The 18,683-nt window shown below is 36.5% G+C and overlaps 3 protein-coding genes across 3 annotated transcripts; 1 reads left to right on the top strand and 2 right to left on the bottom strand.

Moving 5' to 3' along the window:
* Positions 1–457: 457 nt before the first annotated feature.
* Positions 458–3,625, bottom strand: LOC147404224 (1-aminocyclopropane-1-carboxylate oxidase-like). Its single transcript, XM_086440091.1, has 3 exons — positions 3,507–3,625; positions 1,803–2,026; positions 458–1,357 (listed from the first exon to the last, which is right to left on the bottom strand). The coding sequence occupies exons 1-3, from the start codon at positions 3,606–3,608 to the stop codon at positions 751–753; spliced, it is 933 nt and encodes a 310-aa protein (XP_086296217.1). The 5' UTR covers positions 3,609–3,625; the 3' UTR covers positions 458–750.
* Positions 3,626–7,205: 3,580 nt separating this feature from the next.
* On the top strand, positions 7,206–8,729 carry LOC147404223 (pentatricopeptide repeat-containing protein CRR2, chloroplastic-like). The gene has a single exon (XM_086437830.1). It carries the CDS (start codon positions 7,206–7,208, stop codon positions 8,727–8,729), a length of 1,524 nt encoding a protein of 507 aa, XP_086293956.1.
* Positions 8,730–8,740: 11 nt separating this feature from the next.
* EMB1968 (ATPase family associated with various cellular activities (AAA)) lies at positions 8,741–18,247 on the bottom strand. The gene is made up of 12 exons (XM_086440090.1): positions 18,165–18,247; positions 18,001–18,079; positions 17,834–17,913; positions 17,629–17,751; positions 17,458–17,527; positions 16,802–16,875; positions 16,571–16,691; positions 16,413–16,475; positions 11,211–11,270; positions 9,529–9,654; positions 9,355–9,438; positions 8,741–8,966 (listed from the first exon to the last, which is right to left on the bottom strand). The coding sequence occupies exons 1-12, from the start codon at positions 18,206–18,208 to the stop codon at positions 8,865–8,867; spliced, it is 1,026 nt and encodes a 341-aa protein (XP_086296216.1). The 5' UTR covers positions 18,209–18,247; the 3' UTR covers positions 8,741–8,864.
* Positions 18,248–18,683: the final 436 nt, after the last annotated feature.

Raw genomic sequence — 18,683 nt, 5'->3', positions numbered from 1 at the left:
GATACAAGTGAAAAAGCATCTATGGTTCTTATCCACTTTCACGTCAAGAAGGTGATATGAGGTTCCAGCTTGAGGTCACTCCAGCACTACTCTTATATATTTCACCTGTTTTAGCTTTAAGTTTGCATTGTACAAAATCAAGGCAGATGATGCAGTGACTATTATTTTTCTTAGTTGATAGGGAAAAAAAAACCAACAAAATCACGTCGTACCGATATTTTTTTTTCTTCAAATTGCAGTTATGTTGATAATAATATGAGAAAGGAAAATAATATAGAAAGTAAAACTTGGTTTAGTACATTTGAACACTAATCATACCTGAATAAAGAGAACTAATCAAACTCTCCCAACAACCCTCAACTTGCTATTCTAGTCGAGGAAAATCAATGGGCTCATTATCAACTAAACCCATAAGTTAAAGAAAACAACTTGGCCATAATATCATTGTAGAGCTTATATTGCCACACAAAACCTTTTGTTATAACACATCAATTCATAAAGTAATCCACATAGTGATACAAACACAAAAAATGATTATAAGCCAAAATGGAAAAAAAAAAAGGGCAAAGGAGCAGCTGCAGTATTTCGGACATAGTATTTCTTCTGCGATCTCTCTCTTTCTCTCACGCATAAATTTTCACGTACCCAAGTCGAAGAACTTGTTCAAGAAGAAGGTTGTGTTTATTAAAAAGATACAAGGGTTATCTGCACCCAAGACTATTTAATTTCATTGTTAGTGTGTTATAAGTCTTATATTGTCCCTTTAACAGCTTGGAACCTTGGCTCCTTAGGTAAGTACTTCTCCTTAGCATAAACAGACATATAGTCACCAAAAACAAACTTTGGGTAAGCTTGATCAACTTCATTGCTCATTGGGTCCACAAGCATTGGTGCAGGAGCTATGGTGGCCATCATCGATGGGTTATAGAACGATGCTATTGATCTTCGGGTTCTCTCTCGGCTAACCAATACCCGATGCCAAACACTCTTATATCTCCCATTGCTTATGACCTCAATCTGATCACCTGTGTTGATGACAATCGAGTTCTTCAATGGTTGCACGTCAATCCACTTGTTATTCTTCAGTATCTGTAGGCCTCCAACCTTGTCATCTTGGAAGAGTAGGATGACACCGCCTGCATCGGTGTGGGCTCGGAGACCGTTCACTAACTCAGGTTGGGGGCAGGGTGGGTAATGGCTCACTTTGGTTCCAAAGAAGGCAGGGTTCTTCGATTCCTCTTCCCCATTGAGTGCCTTCTTTATGTATCCTTTGGGCAAGCCCAAGTTCTCATCCATTACTTCGATCAGCTTCTCTGCAAGTTTCTTTACTTCTCGACGATATTCAGCCATGGTTTCCCTGTCATCAATATCACAACCATGTTAAGAGTATATCTAGATATGCTTAAAAAAAATAATTTCTTTACTTTTAAAAGTTAAAAAGTTAAAAGCTTGTTTGAGTTAATTTCAAAAAATTACTTTTAAAATGCAAAATAAACTAATTTCTACTTTTTAAAAGCTATTTTCTTCCATAGTTACTTTATTCTTTCTACGTCATATCAGGGTCTCATGAAGACCAAGGCCACTCGTACTATATCTTTATTCTCGAGTTTTCCAATTTTTGACTCGTATGTAGGTACTAACCAGGAAAATTATCAGATGTTGGAGTTAAAATCAATTGAGTACCAACTATCTAGGACAAGATGAGATGATCGTAACCGTATGTCTGATCCATAGAAAATTGTGTTGGACTATTTATATATATTAGTACGGTATGGATAGAATCATTCTACTACATTACATACTTGAATTCTGGGGGTTGGGATGGCCATTCATTATCATCTTGGAGAGTAAAGACATCCTCCCAATCAAGATCCTCGAGATTCTCACTGGTGTTTCCTTCCCATAACAACAATTTCGCAGGCTTGGAGCTCTTCATGAAGCTATCTTCTCTCTCCAACTTATAGCATTGAGAGCACACCTTCTTCACCCTCTCCAATAGCTCCATTAGAATTCCATGGTTCACCAACTGTGCAACAAAGTGAAAAAAAAAAAAAAAAACACACTATCACAACTTAACTTCTCAAGATCTGAGTTGAGTCAACTCGATGATTTGCGAGTTGACCCAGAAGGGTCAAATATATATATCTATCTATATATATATATATATGGGTCCCGTTCGCCACCTTAGTTACCAACACTTTAACAAACGCGTTTTGTCTTACATGGGTTAGAAGTTTCGGAAAGCTGATTTTTGGTGAGGATGATCTCTATGGTGAGGAGATCACTCACCAAAAATCAGCTCATTCCAAACTTCTAACCCCATCAAACTTGATTTACAAAAAATGGAGGTCCACGATTTTTCACGGTAAACATGGGGCTAAACATTTCGGAATGGGCTGATTTTTGGGGAGGATTGCTCTCTAATCATAGAGATCATCCTCACCAAAAATCAGCTCATTCCAAAACTTCTAACCCATGTAGGACAAAAAAACGTTTGTTAAACTTAAAGTGTGTGGTCTAAAACTTAGGGTCTGAACATTTATCCTATATATATAGGGAAATGTTCAGCAACAAACATTTTGACAAGCATTTTGGCAAAACATTTTTTAAAACATGGGTTAGAGGTTTTGGAATGTGCTGATTTTTGGTGAGGATGATCTCTACGGTGAGGAGATCATCATCACCAAAAATCAGCCCATTCCAAAATTTCTAACCCATCAAAAATGATTTACAAAAAATGGACGGTCCACGATTTTTCAACTTGTAAACTGGGTTAGAAGTTTTGGAATCGGCTGATTTTTGGTGAGGATGAGGAGATCATCCTCACCAAAAATCAGCCCATTCCAAAACCTCTAACCCATATTTTGAAAAATCCTCACCAAAAATCAGTCCATTCCAAAACTTCTAGCCCATGTTTTGAAAAATGTTTGTTGCTGAACGGGACCCATATATATATATATACTAAATATTTAAAAATAATTTTTTTTAATAAATAAATATTTGGTGTATATTTTTTTATGTATAAGGTTGACTCTACTGGAGGATCCTCAAGAGGAAGAAGGCTTATGAGAACATCTGAGTTGACTCGATGAGCGTTAAAGCATAGGTTTGGACTTAGGCCCTTATCATGCAACTTTGAAGTTGTAGGTTCAAGTCCAACATACTAGCTTACTAACTGAAATATATAATAAAATTAACATAACAAAGCCAAATGTGAGTCATGATTGAAATAAATGGTATGAAGAGCATGAGCCCACATGTTTATTACGTTTGATGATCTAATCATTATGTATTTCATTGTGACGATAGATTTGTAGAAAATCGATAGATTTGATATTATTAACCATATTAAAAAGTTGAAAAAAATAACAATTTAATTGATTAATATATAATTTTTAATTTTAAATCAATGTTGAAGAGTTTAAGGATGTCAAAATGGATTGATTTTTTAATGAAAAAAATCTAAGTCACAAAGATTTAATGGTCGGATTTAATAAAAATATTACCTGGAAGAATCCCCATTCCTCACACCCGTTTGCGATCTGAGCCATGGTCGTGTCCTTCTCTTCTCCATCGAGCTTTGAAAAGTCAATAACTGGAATCACCATTTAAACAAATTTGAGAGGAGAGAGAGAGAGAGGGAAAACTTTTCTCTTAGGAATGATGCACAAGATGTCGGGAGCTGCCTTGCCTTTTATAACTAACGTTACCCGACATCAACCCTTCTTAGGAAGAGTTAATTTTTGCTATCTCTCAGGACATCAAAGTTTTGATGTATCCACACTCCTAAAAGGTGCCACATTAGATCTAGTAGCATACAACGAGGCCATGGTGCACTCTGATCTTCTGGTAGAAGAAGCGTTAATCAGATGGCTAAAAAATACCAACAGACCTCAATCTGGAACCGATCCAATTGGACCTGGAATTGGTCCAATAAGAATAAGATCGTTGGATCAGGTTTTTATTGAATCTCAATATTAAGATCCAAATCTGATCCAATAATTATTGGATTAGTTTAAAATTGGATCAAATCCAATTTGATATACAAAATATAAATAAACTTCATATATTTAAATAAAATAAATATAATTTACATAGTTTCTCACATTTTTGTGGGATCATGACATGGTTGATCCAGAATCGATCTAATCGATTATCAAATTAAACCCTTATCGACTTGGATCCTTACCAGAAGATAAACCCTCAATCCAAATCCAAAGTTATTGGGTCAGAACATAGCCAATTTGGGGTTTGATCCAATCCACTGAGTCCAAGACTTTGAAGACTTCAAAACTTTGATGTCCCATGATAAGAGTAAAAACTTATATGTTTTACAATTTTAGATCGAAGAGAAGAGGAAACAGTTAGGGTAAGGTGTTGGATGGATAGCCAATTTAATTAAGAAACACAATGGGTCATTGCTTGTGCATCAACCCACATCACAACTCACAACAGTTCCCCATACTTTAAATTAATATATAATTAATCATTTTTTTAATCTCAGCCAATTATCACCGTTGATCTTGTTGACTATCCACCTCCCCAATTATTTTTTTGATTTTTTGGCTGTGGCACATGGACGTACTTTTGTATGATAAGGAAAGATAGTAAATTATTAAAAAATTAAAAACTGGCTTGTAGGCGTGGTTTGAGGGCTAAGGAACATATGCAGATGACTTTGATAATTAAGTCCAACTACTCTCATTAACATAATCAGTCTCCATCCTGACTGACACTTCTATACTTGCCACGTGGAACAAAAATTCGGCCATAGCTAGGGTTGCAATTTGGACGGATTGGTCCGGATTGAGGATCAACCCATACCCAATCCATACCTACAAACGCCAACCCACTCCTATACCCAACCTACCTCGGCATGAAATGTTCAACCTGAACCCAACCAGGTTGGTTCATTCGTCATTAATACTAGATAGTTTAGTAATGATAAGGGCTTATATAAAATAATAATGATATTCTAACACCCCGTACGCTCCTTGATGAGGCATGTGTTAGAATCATAGGCATTTTCTCGAGATACACAACTATACATATTTATGAAAATGTACATTGTGTATCCCGAGGAAAAATCTATCCCTTAACCCAATCCAATTTGATTCGGCCCAATTTAATTTTGCCCAAACCCTAGCTAAGTGTGCTCAGATCTAATGGGATCAAATTCAATTCATATAATCATATCAAATCGATTTTGGATTTGATCGGATCCTTATTGGATTGGACTTGGATCGATCCAGTTTGCTTCCAACACGATCCATTGACAGCCCTAAGATGACTCTAAATAATCAGACCAATTCGACAAGACAGATGAGCTTTCTATTTTAAGGTGTAGTCCAAATTATTAAAATTGATAGTCTCTTTATTTTAGTGATAATGAACGACAAAGACTACTAGCAAATCTAATACAGGCACCCTGGACCAGTTATTCTAACAACATATTACTATCTCTGGGTAGACAGACCATTACTCTTCATGTGGTGGCACTGGTACTTCCTCTAAATAATTAGAGTTACAAATTTTAAAATGCAGTAAGGGATCATCTCTCTCTCAAGAGTTCATATCCGGAAACAATTGCATGGGGGGATGAATTATGTGCATCAATGGCACACTCAACTGCCAACACCGTACCCCTAATACAAAAATTATCCGAATAAAACAAAACATTATTATTTTTTAAACTAGTAGGTGATAACGGCATGTGCAAACCCACATGTATTACAAAGAGTGGCGATCGTCTGACTACCCCTCGTGGCACATTCAATCGACTCTTCTGACATGACAAGTTCGGGAATCGTAGATCAGTACGCTTTGGGATACATGGTTCTCTCAAGACACACTTTTTTTCTGGGGTAGTGCAATTATGTATCCCGAGGCATACTGATCTATGGTTTCAAACTTGTTACGTCAGGAGAGTCGATTGAGTGTGCCATGTGGGGTAGTTAGATTATCACGATTCATTACAAAAAGAGCCAGTAATCGGACTCCCTTTTTCTGTACTAACTTTGGACTCTCCTTTCACATTACCGTACAAAATCATAAATATTTGTCCTTGTGAATCCCGAAGCAAACGATCTATGATTATGTGAAGGGGGAGAGATTATTACGACTCTTTCAAAAAGGACTTTTCTAACTTGAACTCATGTTTAGACTCTCTTTTGAAATGAGAAAAAATATATATAGATTTCTTAGAATAATATTGGTCGTACATTTTTTTTTAAGAATACATTTTTCTTAGATATCCCTAGCATCTCAATATCTTGTTTGAAGCTAGTGTTTTCCATACAAAAATTAGGATTTATAACAGATTAATTTTTTTATAATTACTTTAAATAGATAATTTAATTTTATATCATATTTTACCAATTAATATATTGTAAGGACTAAGGACCTTTTTATAATTTAAACTATTAACTAAGATCATTTTCAAAATAAGATAATAAGGGTATTTTTATGATTTAAAAGTTGTGATTTTCTTACTCCATGGGACGTGGTTATAGGGTTATGGGATTGTTATTTTGTTGTTTTGGTGAAAATGACCTTGATCGAACCACTTTATTCCGCCCTCTTTCGTTATAATAGTAGAGATTATATTAGGGTAAGGTGGCTCAAATGATTTTTGATAACACAAGAGCATCAATACATCTGATAAGTACTTCTTCAATTGATGATGAGTATGTGTGAAATTGGACTTTGAGGGAAAATTGGTTGAAATCTGCTGGTGTTCGTTAGAAAATCAGCCCACTTTCTCATAATGTGGAAAAATTAATTTCTTTTAGGATTGTAAAAAGATGATATTTTCTATGATCATGGGTCGATAAAACTTTCTCAGCAAATCAATTATCGACAAATGAAGGATCTATAGAGGATTTTCTTAAAAGACTTAATCCCCCACTAATATCTTTTGCTTGCATAAATTAATTTAAGATTTTGAGAGAGAGAGAGAGAGAGAGAGAGAGGGGGGGATTGGTCCATCTTGGGCCCGCTGACCCTGTGAGCTTTTGTCCATCTCGAAAGGTCCAGGCTATATGCACCCACTTTTATGCTTAGTGCACCCCACTCTTTCCTCAATACATCCCACCCCAAAATGTGTTTTAAGTGTGGGCGCAAATGTTAGGTGCAAATAGTCATTTGGACTTAGTCAGGTCAATTGGAGTGATTTGGTAAGTTTCCGTCTCATAGTGGGAATTTAAATGGCTAAGCAGCTATCCTTGGCTTTCACCCAGGCAACAGTAGTTCATTCCAATGCTCTCAAAACAGGGAACATCTCAAACCTACATTTTGTAACACGTCTTCTGAATGCATACTCCAAGTGCGGCATCATCGACTATGCACGCCAATTATTCGATGAACTTTCCGCCATGAAAAGTGATGAACTGCAACCATCATCATTATTAGATGTTGTATGTTGGAATTCAATTATATCGGGTTATGTTCAAAATGGAAGGGACGAAGACGCCTTCCGATATTTCAAACTCATGCAATCCTATTATTGTAACCACAACAGTGATAATTCAGAGGAGTTGTTGGGTCCAGATTCTTACACACTTTCCGCCATTCTTTCTTCTAGTTATTGCCTGGAAAAAGACTTGAACCTTGGCGAACAGCTACATGGGTATGTGATCAAGAATGGCGTTATATCAAGTCCTTCTGTAGGAAATGCTCTAGTCACGCTTTATGCCAGATGGGGTAAGCTTCATGAATCAAGGCTGATTTTCGAATATATGCCGAGTAGAAATGTTGTGTCATGGACTGCATTGATCTCGGGCCACGCTCAACAATGTGGTGGTGAAGCGGAGTCATTCAAGATGTTTGTCAGCATGATGAAGGACAAGGATCAGAGGCCAAACCAATTCACTATAGCTTCCATCTTTGGTTTATGTGGGAGATTGGCGTCATTCTCTCAAGGAAAAATGTTTATCGTGGTTGCTCTGAAGATGGGATTTCTTTCCGACATTCTCGTTCAAAATTCGCTCATGGGTTTCTACTCAGAATGTGGCTGGTTAGATGAAGCTAAAACCATGTTTGACACAATAACCGATCCCGATCTTGTATCCTGGAATTCTCTTTTGAAAGGATACTCCCAACAAGGGAGAGGTAAAGAAGCTCTTGAACTTTTAGAGGAGATGCAGAAGAGGAATGTGAAGCCAGACACTATTACCTTCCTCTCTACGATGTCTGCATGCAGGCACACAGGAATGGTTTCTCAAGGGCTCGGTCTGTTCAGAAGAATGACGCTAGAGCATGGCATCGAGCCACGGTCTGAGCACATTTCATGTATTGTCGACATGTTATCGCGTGCTGGTCAGCTTCGTCGAGCGGAAGAGTTTGTCATGGGAATCCAATTTGAACTCGGCCCTTCAGTCTGGAGGACATTACTTGGAGCTTGTCGAGTCCATGGAGAAGCTAAAGAGCTAGCAGAGTTAGCAGCATCAAAGCTTCTCGAACTAGATCCTAGTGACACAGAGGCTCACATTGTGCTCTCCCACATCTATGCTGTAAGTGGACAATGGGATATGGTTGCAAACCTGAGACGCTCGTTTAAGGAGAAAGGAATTGGGAAGGAACCTGGGTTCAGTTGGATCGAGGTGGGGAATAGAGTTCACTCGTTTGTTGCTGCAGATTGGAGTCATCCATTGATTAACGATATTCAGACAACACTAATGCTGCTTACAAACCACATCAAAGAATGCATTTTGGAAAATCCATTAGATTGATCGAAAAACTATTTGAGACAAAAAGAAAGACCATCTTTATAATATCATCAGTAAACATCATCAGATGTACAATATTTGATCGCTGTAAAATCACAATGTTGAGTTATAGAAGCTTCAGAATTCTATCATCCATTTCTAAGCATATGAGAACTCCAGTGGCATGTTACAAAGAGCTCGCATTGTATTGCTGGCCACATCCATCAGCTGCAAATACTCGTCCGCTCCATCAACCAGACACTGCAAATCCCAAAGGAGCAAAAATGAGAAATCCACTAAAGCACACCTACTTGGAGAGACACTTCGGTGCTAAGGCTTACCATGAAAACATAATTTATAAAAAATTTAGAAGTAACAGTAGTTTTCCATGGAGAAGCAAGCACGAAAGTGAAAACCATCACAAAGGAAGAAGAACAAGTAGTGGGGAGTCAAGTAGGTCCAATACTTGGTGGAACTGATGATGATCATTGTCCAAAGCAAAATCCCCAGTAAAATTTTGTTTGGAATTTTTATTTATAATTTAAGAAGGGGTCGATCCTGGTTTATTTAGGAACAAAAGCCAAGCATAAATGCCATGAAGTGTGTAGTATCGTATAGGTGCAGAAGCTCTGTAATGCAGAAACATTACCTTATCTGCCTCACCCAATTTGCTGCAGATTCTTGCCTTCTGTTCATCCGATATATCATTTGCTTCAACAATCAGCTCAAACAACTGCCAGAAATATGATCTCAGCAACAGCAATATCCAAATAGGAAAATGTTGATAAATGACAGTTAGGACGAAAGGTTTGAGTTATAGGACCTGAGAAAGCATTTGTGAAACTGGATATCCCTCTGCAATTACATTGTTGACTTCCTTGTTTGTCAGTTCGAAATCGCCACTTTTACATGCTGCAAAGAGAGCCTGAACAACATCTTGTGGAACAACCTGGGAAATTGCAATTTCAGGATTTAGGAGAAACCAATCCAAACTGCTAGAAAAAAGAAGGAAAAAATGTCAATGATTGTGAGGTCTTAGTTTGAAAAGGTTCCGTTCCGTTGTCCATAGAATTTAGAGTTATAGCAGAATAAAAAGTGCAAGTAAGCAAGATCTGTGATTTATTTTACTAAGCTACCTTGCCAAACAAGGAATCATGGTGTCATTATTATTTTTTTTAAAAGTAATGAGGGACATGGATTTTTTCGGAATGCAGTGAACGGGTTAATCTAACATTGTACATGCCTTATGCCAATTACAGGGGTCAGTCAATACATGACTCCAATTTTTCCATTGACTTGCCCTTTTAGAGCCTTTCGACTTGCACCAAAGCATCCTTCTCACTAGCGCGGTTGTTGGTCTTCTTAGTATATGCCTATTGATGAAAGTACGAGTCCTAAATTTCTTTCCCTCACAGCTACATGGTTGAGAGATGAATTACTTCGGAACAATTGTAAATGTCATCAAGCTGACCAACTTTAAGCTGTAGGGAGAACTTTCCCTTTTGAAGGATTGAAATTAAGGGAATTTAATCTGTGACTGTGATGAGTTGAGAGATCAAAGATATGGGGATGATTTATTTATTTATTTCTGTTTTTGATAGTTAAGAAATGGGTATAAACATACTTATACGGTTTTTATTTATTTATTATTATTTATAAAAAGGGATTTAATGATGACAAGAGTATACAAGGATGCATATAGAACCTAGGATGTACTTGAGGGGACATATGGTTCCACATGTAGAGATAAAGGTTTTTAAGAATTTATAACATGACGCATTGGGTCTCAATTTTCCACAAGGATTTCCAAAACTAGATGTGAGCTTTATGTGGATTAGTTTGACGCAAGTATTCAACAGAGTGCTAAAAGTAACATCTATCTGATAAGACAAAACCGTTGCAGCAGGAAATCCAAACATAATAGAAAATTCTGGTAACTTCATCTAGTCGATAAGGGTTTCTTGCTTTTCTCCCAAGGTTCTGAGACCAAATGAAGAATTTTTGTGATTTATTCATGATTATCTTGCAAAGACACAACCTAACATGTGTGTGCTTTATGTGCATTGATTTAACTTGGTGGAGAACCAAAAATAATGGCTGCCAGATAAACAAAATCTGTGCAGCAAGAAATTCAGCCCTAAATAAATATAAAATGCTGGTAATTAGATTTCCTCCACTGAAGAAAGGTTTCTTGCTTTTCTCCTGCAGTTCTGAGACATGACAAAATTTCTGATCTTTTCATGACTAGATTGCAATAAACACAATTTAAAATACAAAGGCCAACAGGAAATGCTAGTAACCTCCCCATAACAGCCAGGCTAAAAGTTCTAAAATTATTTATACCACACATTTATCTCAATATTGTCGCATTATAAACAAAATGAGGGCAGCAAATACAGAACAATCCTTCCAGAAATATTAAAAAGATATATTATAGCAGAAATATATATTTCATCAATAAAATAGAAATAAAAAGAGATTAAAGAGGAAATACAATTAACCTACCCCAGAAACACTGATTAGGTCCTTGGATGTAATAGATGATCCAAATAAGCGAGCAGCACCCTGAAATAATTCAAAACAAACAAGTTTAATAATCTTTATTCAAGGATGATAACCTTGGACAAATAGTTGTAAATGTAAGACTTCATAATTAATTATTGTCCTGAAAGAAGTAAATGAAATTCAAAAGAACGTAACAAGGGGATTTGTTATCTCCATTCTTAATTTTTATTTATTTATGGGTAAGCTGGACTTGAACCCACGACCTCAAAGTTGTTTTGCAATGTGCAAACTAACTGAATATTGGGTCCTAAGCCCCATCTCCATTCTTATTCATCATATTAGTGGAAGCTCTGGGGCGCTTAATCGCCAAAGCCATATCCATAGGTGCTAACTCGGACTGTGACTCGAAAGGTCAGGGTCTCATATCTTCAATTCGTTGGTGACACTATTTTTTATGGATGGGGCAATGGATTAGATAAGGTTCAGGAGAGGTTTGCTTTGTTGTTTTGAAGCAATACCAAGATTGGCCATAAACTTGCAGAAGAGCATTGTTTGTGGGATTAGATCAGTTGCCAATCTAAACATGCTTGCCCGGGAAGGAGGGGGGGGGGGGGCGGCATTGTGTCCAACATGTGATCTTTTTGTCCTCCTATTTGGGCCTCCCTTAGCCGCAACATATAAAATCCATCATATTTGGGATTCAATTATTGAAAGGCTAGGAAAAAAAGTTAAAAGCTCTTAGAAATCCAAGTACCTTTAAAAAAAAGGAAAAACAGGTCTCAATCAAAAGCACACTTGCAAACATTCCGATCTACTTCATACCATTATTGTCAATGAGTGCACCTTCAAAAGCTAATAAAAGATTTCCTTTGGAAGATAATGAAGGAAACCTTAAGTTTCGTCTAGTGAGACGGAAATAGATATGCTCAAATAAGAGGAATGGAAGATTAGGCATTAGGGGCTTTAGGATGACAAACTCAGCATTATTAAAAAAATAGTTATGGAGGTTTGGGATAGAATTGAGCATGTGGGGAGGAGACATCAAGGCAAAGTGAGAGGCATTTCAGGTGGGAGTTGCGAGGTGAAATCCACATATGGTTGTAATGTTTGGAAATGCTTTGTCAAACTCCTACCAGATTTTCTTAGCAATATTCCTTTCAGGCTAGACAAAGGGAATAGAGTAAGATTCTAGGAGTGCTAATGTGGTGAATTCCCTTTGTTTGTTCGATTCCCAGTTTTGCTTCACCTCTCAAACAAAAAGTATTCGTCGGTAGAGGATTTCGTGATTCAAAATGGAAATGAGATCTCTTGGTACTTAGGCTTTTGAAGGGGTTCCAAATATTGGGAGGTTCACGAAATAACCAACCTAATCAATTAGATTTCCAACTTTCCTATTATGGTGTCGGAGGACCAAAGGAAATGGATACGTACTTGGGAGAAGTCCTTCATGAAAAAAATCATTTAACTCTACCCTAGCCCTTATCGTCTCCTTTGAATTACCTACAGTCTCAATTTGGGGACCAAATGTTACATCCAAAGTGGCTTTTTTTTTTTTTCTTCTTTTTTTAATTTGGCTAGCCAAATTGGATAGTAATCTTACCATTGATCACTTGATAAGAGGAGTTTTTCATACCTAATTTCCACTTCCTTTGTAAATCCAATGATGAGTCAATTTCATTGCTCCCTTGCAAGGGAGGTCTAGAGTACTTTGGGTCTTTCCTAATTCAACTAGGCTCTATTTCAAAGCTGGCAGATTAAAGAATTTTTGCACAGGGAAAATATTGTGGGCCCTAACTCCTTTTGCTGTATATTGGGATATTCAAAAGGAATAATAGAATTTTTGGAGGGAATGAGCAATATCCAAGAAGTCATCATCAGTATATTAAGTTTCTAGTTTCTCTGGAGTAAGCTTTCTAAGGAGTTCAGAGTTAGTTATCGAATTTTCAATTTAAAGGGGACCTCTTGTGCTTGGATCCAAGATAGTGCAATTATCAGTTGTACCAAGGTATGTCTTCTTGACCTCCTCTATTATCAATAAAGATCATTATACCAATTAAAAAAAGGAGTACATGAAAAATATCTGGAGTTGAATAAGCAGGGCTAGTATTTCCTCATTTCCTATATTACAGAAAATAACATTACCTTATTAATACTAACAACATAGTTACACTTTCGGCGCAGCTTGAGTTTTCTTCACTTAAAACAATTACATGACCCAGGTAATTTCATTCGATGTAGTTCTATTAGTGTCAGACCTCTATGGTTACTACATAAAACCGTTTGATATCCCATAGTTATTAGTTATAAATATCATCTTAAGGTACAACATATCATTTCTGGGATATCTCATTCTCATCAGAATATTCACATACAGATCATGATTTAGATTACTATGTATTGTAGTTCGATTAAATAGATTAGGATTAGTTTCCACCTATGGACTCGTATGATCTACATGTGGCTTGTCATGTCATCTCGACCTCCAATTGTGATTAATGACAGTTTGCTTATCCAAAAAATTGTGGAGGATTGAGTTTAAAGCATGAGTGACACTTCACCCTAATGCAATCGACAGACCTAACAAGCTCATCAAATGTTATTGGGATTGACTACTTGTAGATCACAAATAGTCAGTTGCACCCCCAAACTTAAAAAAAAAAAACTTTTTATACTGACTAATTGCATATCACCTAGTACCGATTGCATTCCATCACTTAAAAAGTCCCCCTCAAATTCCATTGGTATGATTGCAATGCAAAAAAAAAAAAAAAAAAGTTTGCAATCCTTTAGAAGCTCTACTCTACCTAACAAAATAATAATAATAATAATAATTCTTGACACCACTCCACCTTCTTTAAAAGTTGCACTTCTTCCTCTTTAGAAGTTCAAACATTCTCTTACTTCCTTGAGATTTGTACAACAAAAAAACAACAAAGCAAGATAAAGATAGTTATTAAAGTGATGTGCAACTGGTAGAAATTTTAAAAAGTAAAAAAAAAAAAAATTGGTGCAAAATATGACTTGTGAACTATAAATAGTTGGTCTTTTTTTATTTTTTTTTAAATTCCTACCAGTTACACCTCACTTCTCTCTCTCTCACTCGTTACACCAATCTTGAAGAATGAAGAAGATCTGAACTTCCAAAGAGCAAGTGCAATTTCAAAAGAAGGTAAAGTAGAGTTAAACTGATTTGAACTTCCAAAGGAGTGGGAGTGAAATCATAACAATTGAGTATAGGGCGGGTTGTAAAGTGTAGGAGTGCAATCAGTTCTAGATGATCTGCAGCTAGTCGGTCTCACGATATTTTGGTCCAATGCTCCTAAGATGAGAAGAATTAACTTCCACATCACCACCTTTATCCTTGAGATAAGGCACAAAGAATTCCCTACCATTGATTGGTAAACCGTCCTTGCCTTAACTAAAACATAAGACTAAACAAATGTCCATAAATGGGGGGATAACTATAAACCCCTTGGTCCTTACCTTCTACTTCTAAACTCAATGCACGAATGTTCATAAGCTTTGAAGTCCCTTTTAAATATTTCAAGTCTCAACAAATATTGAATAGGGTTTCAAATATTTCTAGACCACAAAAGAAGGTCAAACCCTTAAAAATGAGCTCCATCAATTTTTCCAACTAAGCCTACGAAAAGGTGCTAGCTAGGAATCTGAATCAGAAAAGAGGACCAGCCTCCCCTACATGTAAGGGTGAGTAATTTTTATTGCCGCCAACATTTCGAGTTCATATTACCATGGCTCCAGACCATCTACCAATTATTACAAATTCTTGTTGATAAACGATTCTCACTCTTCTTATTACTATTACTACTACATCTTTAGGGTTTCTCAACACCACCTGACCGATTTAGAAGTCGACCATATTTACAATTGAGGATCAAGATTTCATCAGATCCTCCACCCAACGTTTAAAATATCGTATGAATTGAATGTTCCGCCAATGAAAAAATAGATATGATATTGGTTGATACATTCGATATTTTAAACCATGCCTCCACCTACTTCCTTGAACATTTCAACATATTTACCAAAAATTGATATTAGAGTGCACACTCCACTGCTGCCATAGTCCATACAGTGGGGGACCTATTACCTTTTGTGTATATAGATTTCTTTTGACTCCAGAGTTCCATTGATTTACAACACCTTCAAGAACTTACCCTCTCATCATCCCTTTTTCAACGAATTAGAGATCTTTCTAGATTGCAAAGCTTCCTAATTAAAGGCACTATGTTGAGCTTAATAACTACTAATATGACCTTTGCTAACCAAGATGTCCATCCTCAACTAGGGCAATTTTACACCAAAAGCATTTTCAACATAATAGAAACGCCGCTTATTTCTAAGGAGGGTTCTACTCTATCCAAACTTGAAGGTCATCAAATTCCGCCTCTCTTCTTAAAGTACATATTTGTTGATAAGAAAATATATTCCATAGAAAACTCAACTATTGTAACCCGTCTCATTTCTTTCACCAAAGTGAAAACATAAATGAAAGGTAAAAGACAGTTGATGAACAAAGAAAATGAAATGATAAAACTACCCTTAAAACCAAGTGAATATATTGCAGTATCCTCTATTTATCCTTTTTTTTTTCAATTCCGGTGGACTGGAACCAACGACCTCAAAGTTGCACCGTAACAGTCAACTAAATGAGCCATGGGTCCAAGCCCTTATTACAGTGTTCCCTGCATATGAACTGATTCTAGTTCTCCGATAAAATTCTTTGCTTGCTTTGGCCAAAAAAGAGAAGGGTTGGTGTCATGTCCCTGTACAACTCATTCACTCTAAAACATTCTCAAACTCTCTACAAATTCCTAGGCATAAAAGGAGAAGCAATAAATAATAATATCAATTTCCCTAGCCTTGCATTTCTGAAATCCACAAAACAACAAAGGGTTTAATGCCATCAAGAAAAGGTCAAGTAATACTTGGAAATAAAATGTACTGTATTTAGGACCAACTGGGCAACAATGCTGCATCAAGAATTAAAAGAACCCATTCCACATCAAACAAAAATCAAGCAAAGAAGAGATATAGACGGAGTCGGAAAATAAATATTTAGTCAATAAACTTTCTCATAATGTAAAACAGATAACTACACCTTTTTAAGTTAACCCAAGAAATGAATATTAGCAAGCACGAGAGAACATTAATGCCTTAATAAATAAAGTATAGTCCAACCTGCAAGTATGTTATAGCCCGACGAAGATCCCCTTGAGAGATAGAGCCTAAGGTTGAAATGGCCTACATTAAATATTGTTTTAGGGACGCTATGAATAAGCCATTTCTTACTATAACCCTAAATTCATAAAACACACATCAAGTTACTAGATCTGCACCTCTGAATCCAGATTAATGCCTTCTTCTTTGCATATGTGCAATAAACGGCTGCTCATGATTTCTTCTGTAAGTGGCTTGAACCTAAATTTTGCACATCTGGAAGCAAGCGGCTCTATGATCCTATATAAAATAAGATAACGTAAATCAAATCAAAAGTTTAAAAGATGTCTGCCTTCAAGATCCATTTAGTACTAATGGAGCCATAGAAAATAAAACGAGAATACACACACCTGCTTATGTAGTTACAAATGAAAAAGAATCTCGTAACTTTAGAGTAAGTTTCCATTGTCCGTCGCAGTGCATTCTGACCACGGTTTTCAGTCTCAATGGATTAATATGGGCTCGATCACAATATCTCATTTTATATCAACACAAACATTTAAATTCTTAAAATCAATCATATTAAAATGAAGAAAGATACCTGCTATTGGCACCCCAACTTTTACTTATTACACCCCAATTAAAAATAAAGAAAACAAGTGAATGGTTGAGAATAAGTAAAAGTTGGGGTGCCAATAGAAGCTCTTTTTTCTTTTTCTTGCTAGATTTTTATATGATCCTAATCATAATTGTAAACAAATATTGAAATTTTTTGAATGAGTATTATAGTTTTTTTTTTTTGGAAAGGTAATGAATGAGTATTATAATGTTTTCTAGTGTTGAGATTATAATTTGAACCAAACTTTGGTAATGTTTGAAGAGTGTGTTCTTAATCTTTAATTGGGATGTGATAAATAATTTAAGAAATTGGGGTATCAATAGCAGCTCTCCAAAAGAGAGAATACCAAAACAAATCTCAGCAGTCGATTCCTCTAAGTTTTTCAAAAATCAACTGATTCAACAAAGATTCGTTAACAAGTAATGAAGCACGATATAATCAACACACCTGAGCATCTTCAGTCATCGAATCAGCTTCATCAAGGATAATAATCTTGTACGGTGGGCATGGATAAACCCTAGAAACATTTAATTTAAACCAAAGAAACAAATTATACTTAAATAAGCACAAATTATGTTCAATTAAGTCCAAATTGGAGTCTAAGATCATCAACAATACCCTTGACGACCTCCAGAACCAACAGCAACAGCAGCAAAATCCTTGATTTTAGTCCGTACTACATTGATTCCACGATCATCACTTGCATTTAGTTCTAAAACCCTAGATTTGTACATCTCAGGTCTGCAAATGAACAACAAAGTGATCATAGCGAGCGATCAAGCAATCGAGATCGAGATTGAGAGACGGAAGGAAAGAGAGGTACCCGAAGAGCTGATGAGCGATGGCGAGAGCAGTAGTGGTCTTGCCAGTACCAGGAGGGCCATAGAAGAGCATGTGAGGGCACTGAAGGAGGTGAAGAAGAGAGTTACATTTACAGAGAAGAGGAGAAGAGGTTCTAGAAGATTAGAGAGAGAGTGAGGAGTACCGTACGTTTGTGGTCTCGAGAGTGTTAGTGAGGACACGAACGACCTCGTCTTGATGTGCTACGTCCTTCACTTGCTTTGGCCGACTGTGTTTAAAATTTGTTAAAGAAAAGGTTATTAGAAGAGAGAGAGAGAGAGAGAGAGAGAGAGAGAGAGAGAGAGAGAGAGTACTATTTCTCCACCCAAGGCTGAGTACTCGGGAGTACAGGCGCCATGCTTGCTCTTCGCTCCTCTGCTACTGATCGGTGAAGCAGATACTAGTGTTCACTGTTGAACGTTGAAATGGTTTTAAAGCGCGGTATTTGGACTCGTCCCACAATAACCGATTTGAATCGTTCGAGTCATTGACGAGTCACCTCTTTTTAAAATCGGATTAAAATTATTTATTTAAATAAGATTAATGCTGGAGTGACCTTAGTGCGGGACACATGAGACATTTTGACGTGGTGGTGCATGCATGCTTGTAGATGCGTTTTCTTCAAGATATGAGTAGAATGCATCTACGGACATGCACGCACCGCCATGTCAAGGTGTCCCCGTGTGTCTCACATTGAGGTCACTCTAGCACGGCTCTTTAAATATACATTTGTTTTGCTATTATAAAAGGGTGTTTTGATGATCACAAAATCTTATTTTTTATATAAATTTTAAATATTAAATCATTGAAATTTAATCATTTTTATCATAAAT

This window comes from Akebia trifoliata, chromosome 4 (assembly GCF_017979445.1).
Source record: "Akebia trifoliata isolate Shusen 1 chromosome 4, ASM1797944v1, whole genome shotgun sequence".
Classification (NCBI taxonomy): Eukaryota; Viridiplantae; Streptophyta; class Magnoliopsida; order Ranunculales; family Lardizabalaceae; genus Akebia; species Akebia trifoliata.
Note: the sequence above shows the minus strand (reverse complement) of the source record. Positions and strands in the feature narration are given on the sequence as shown.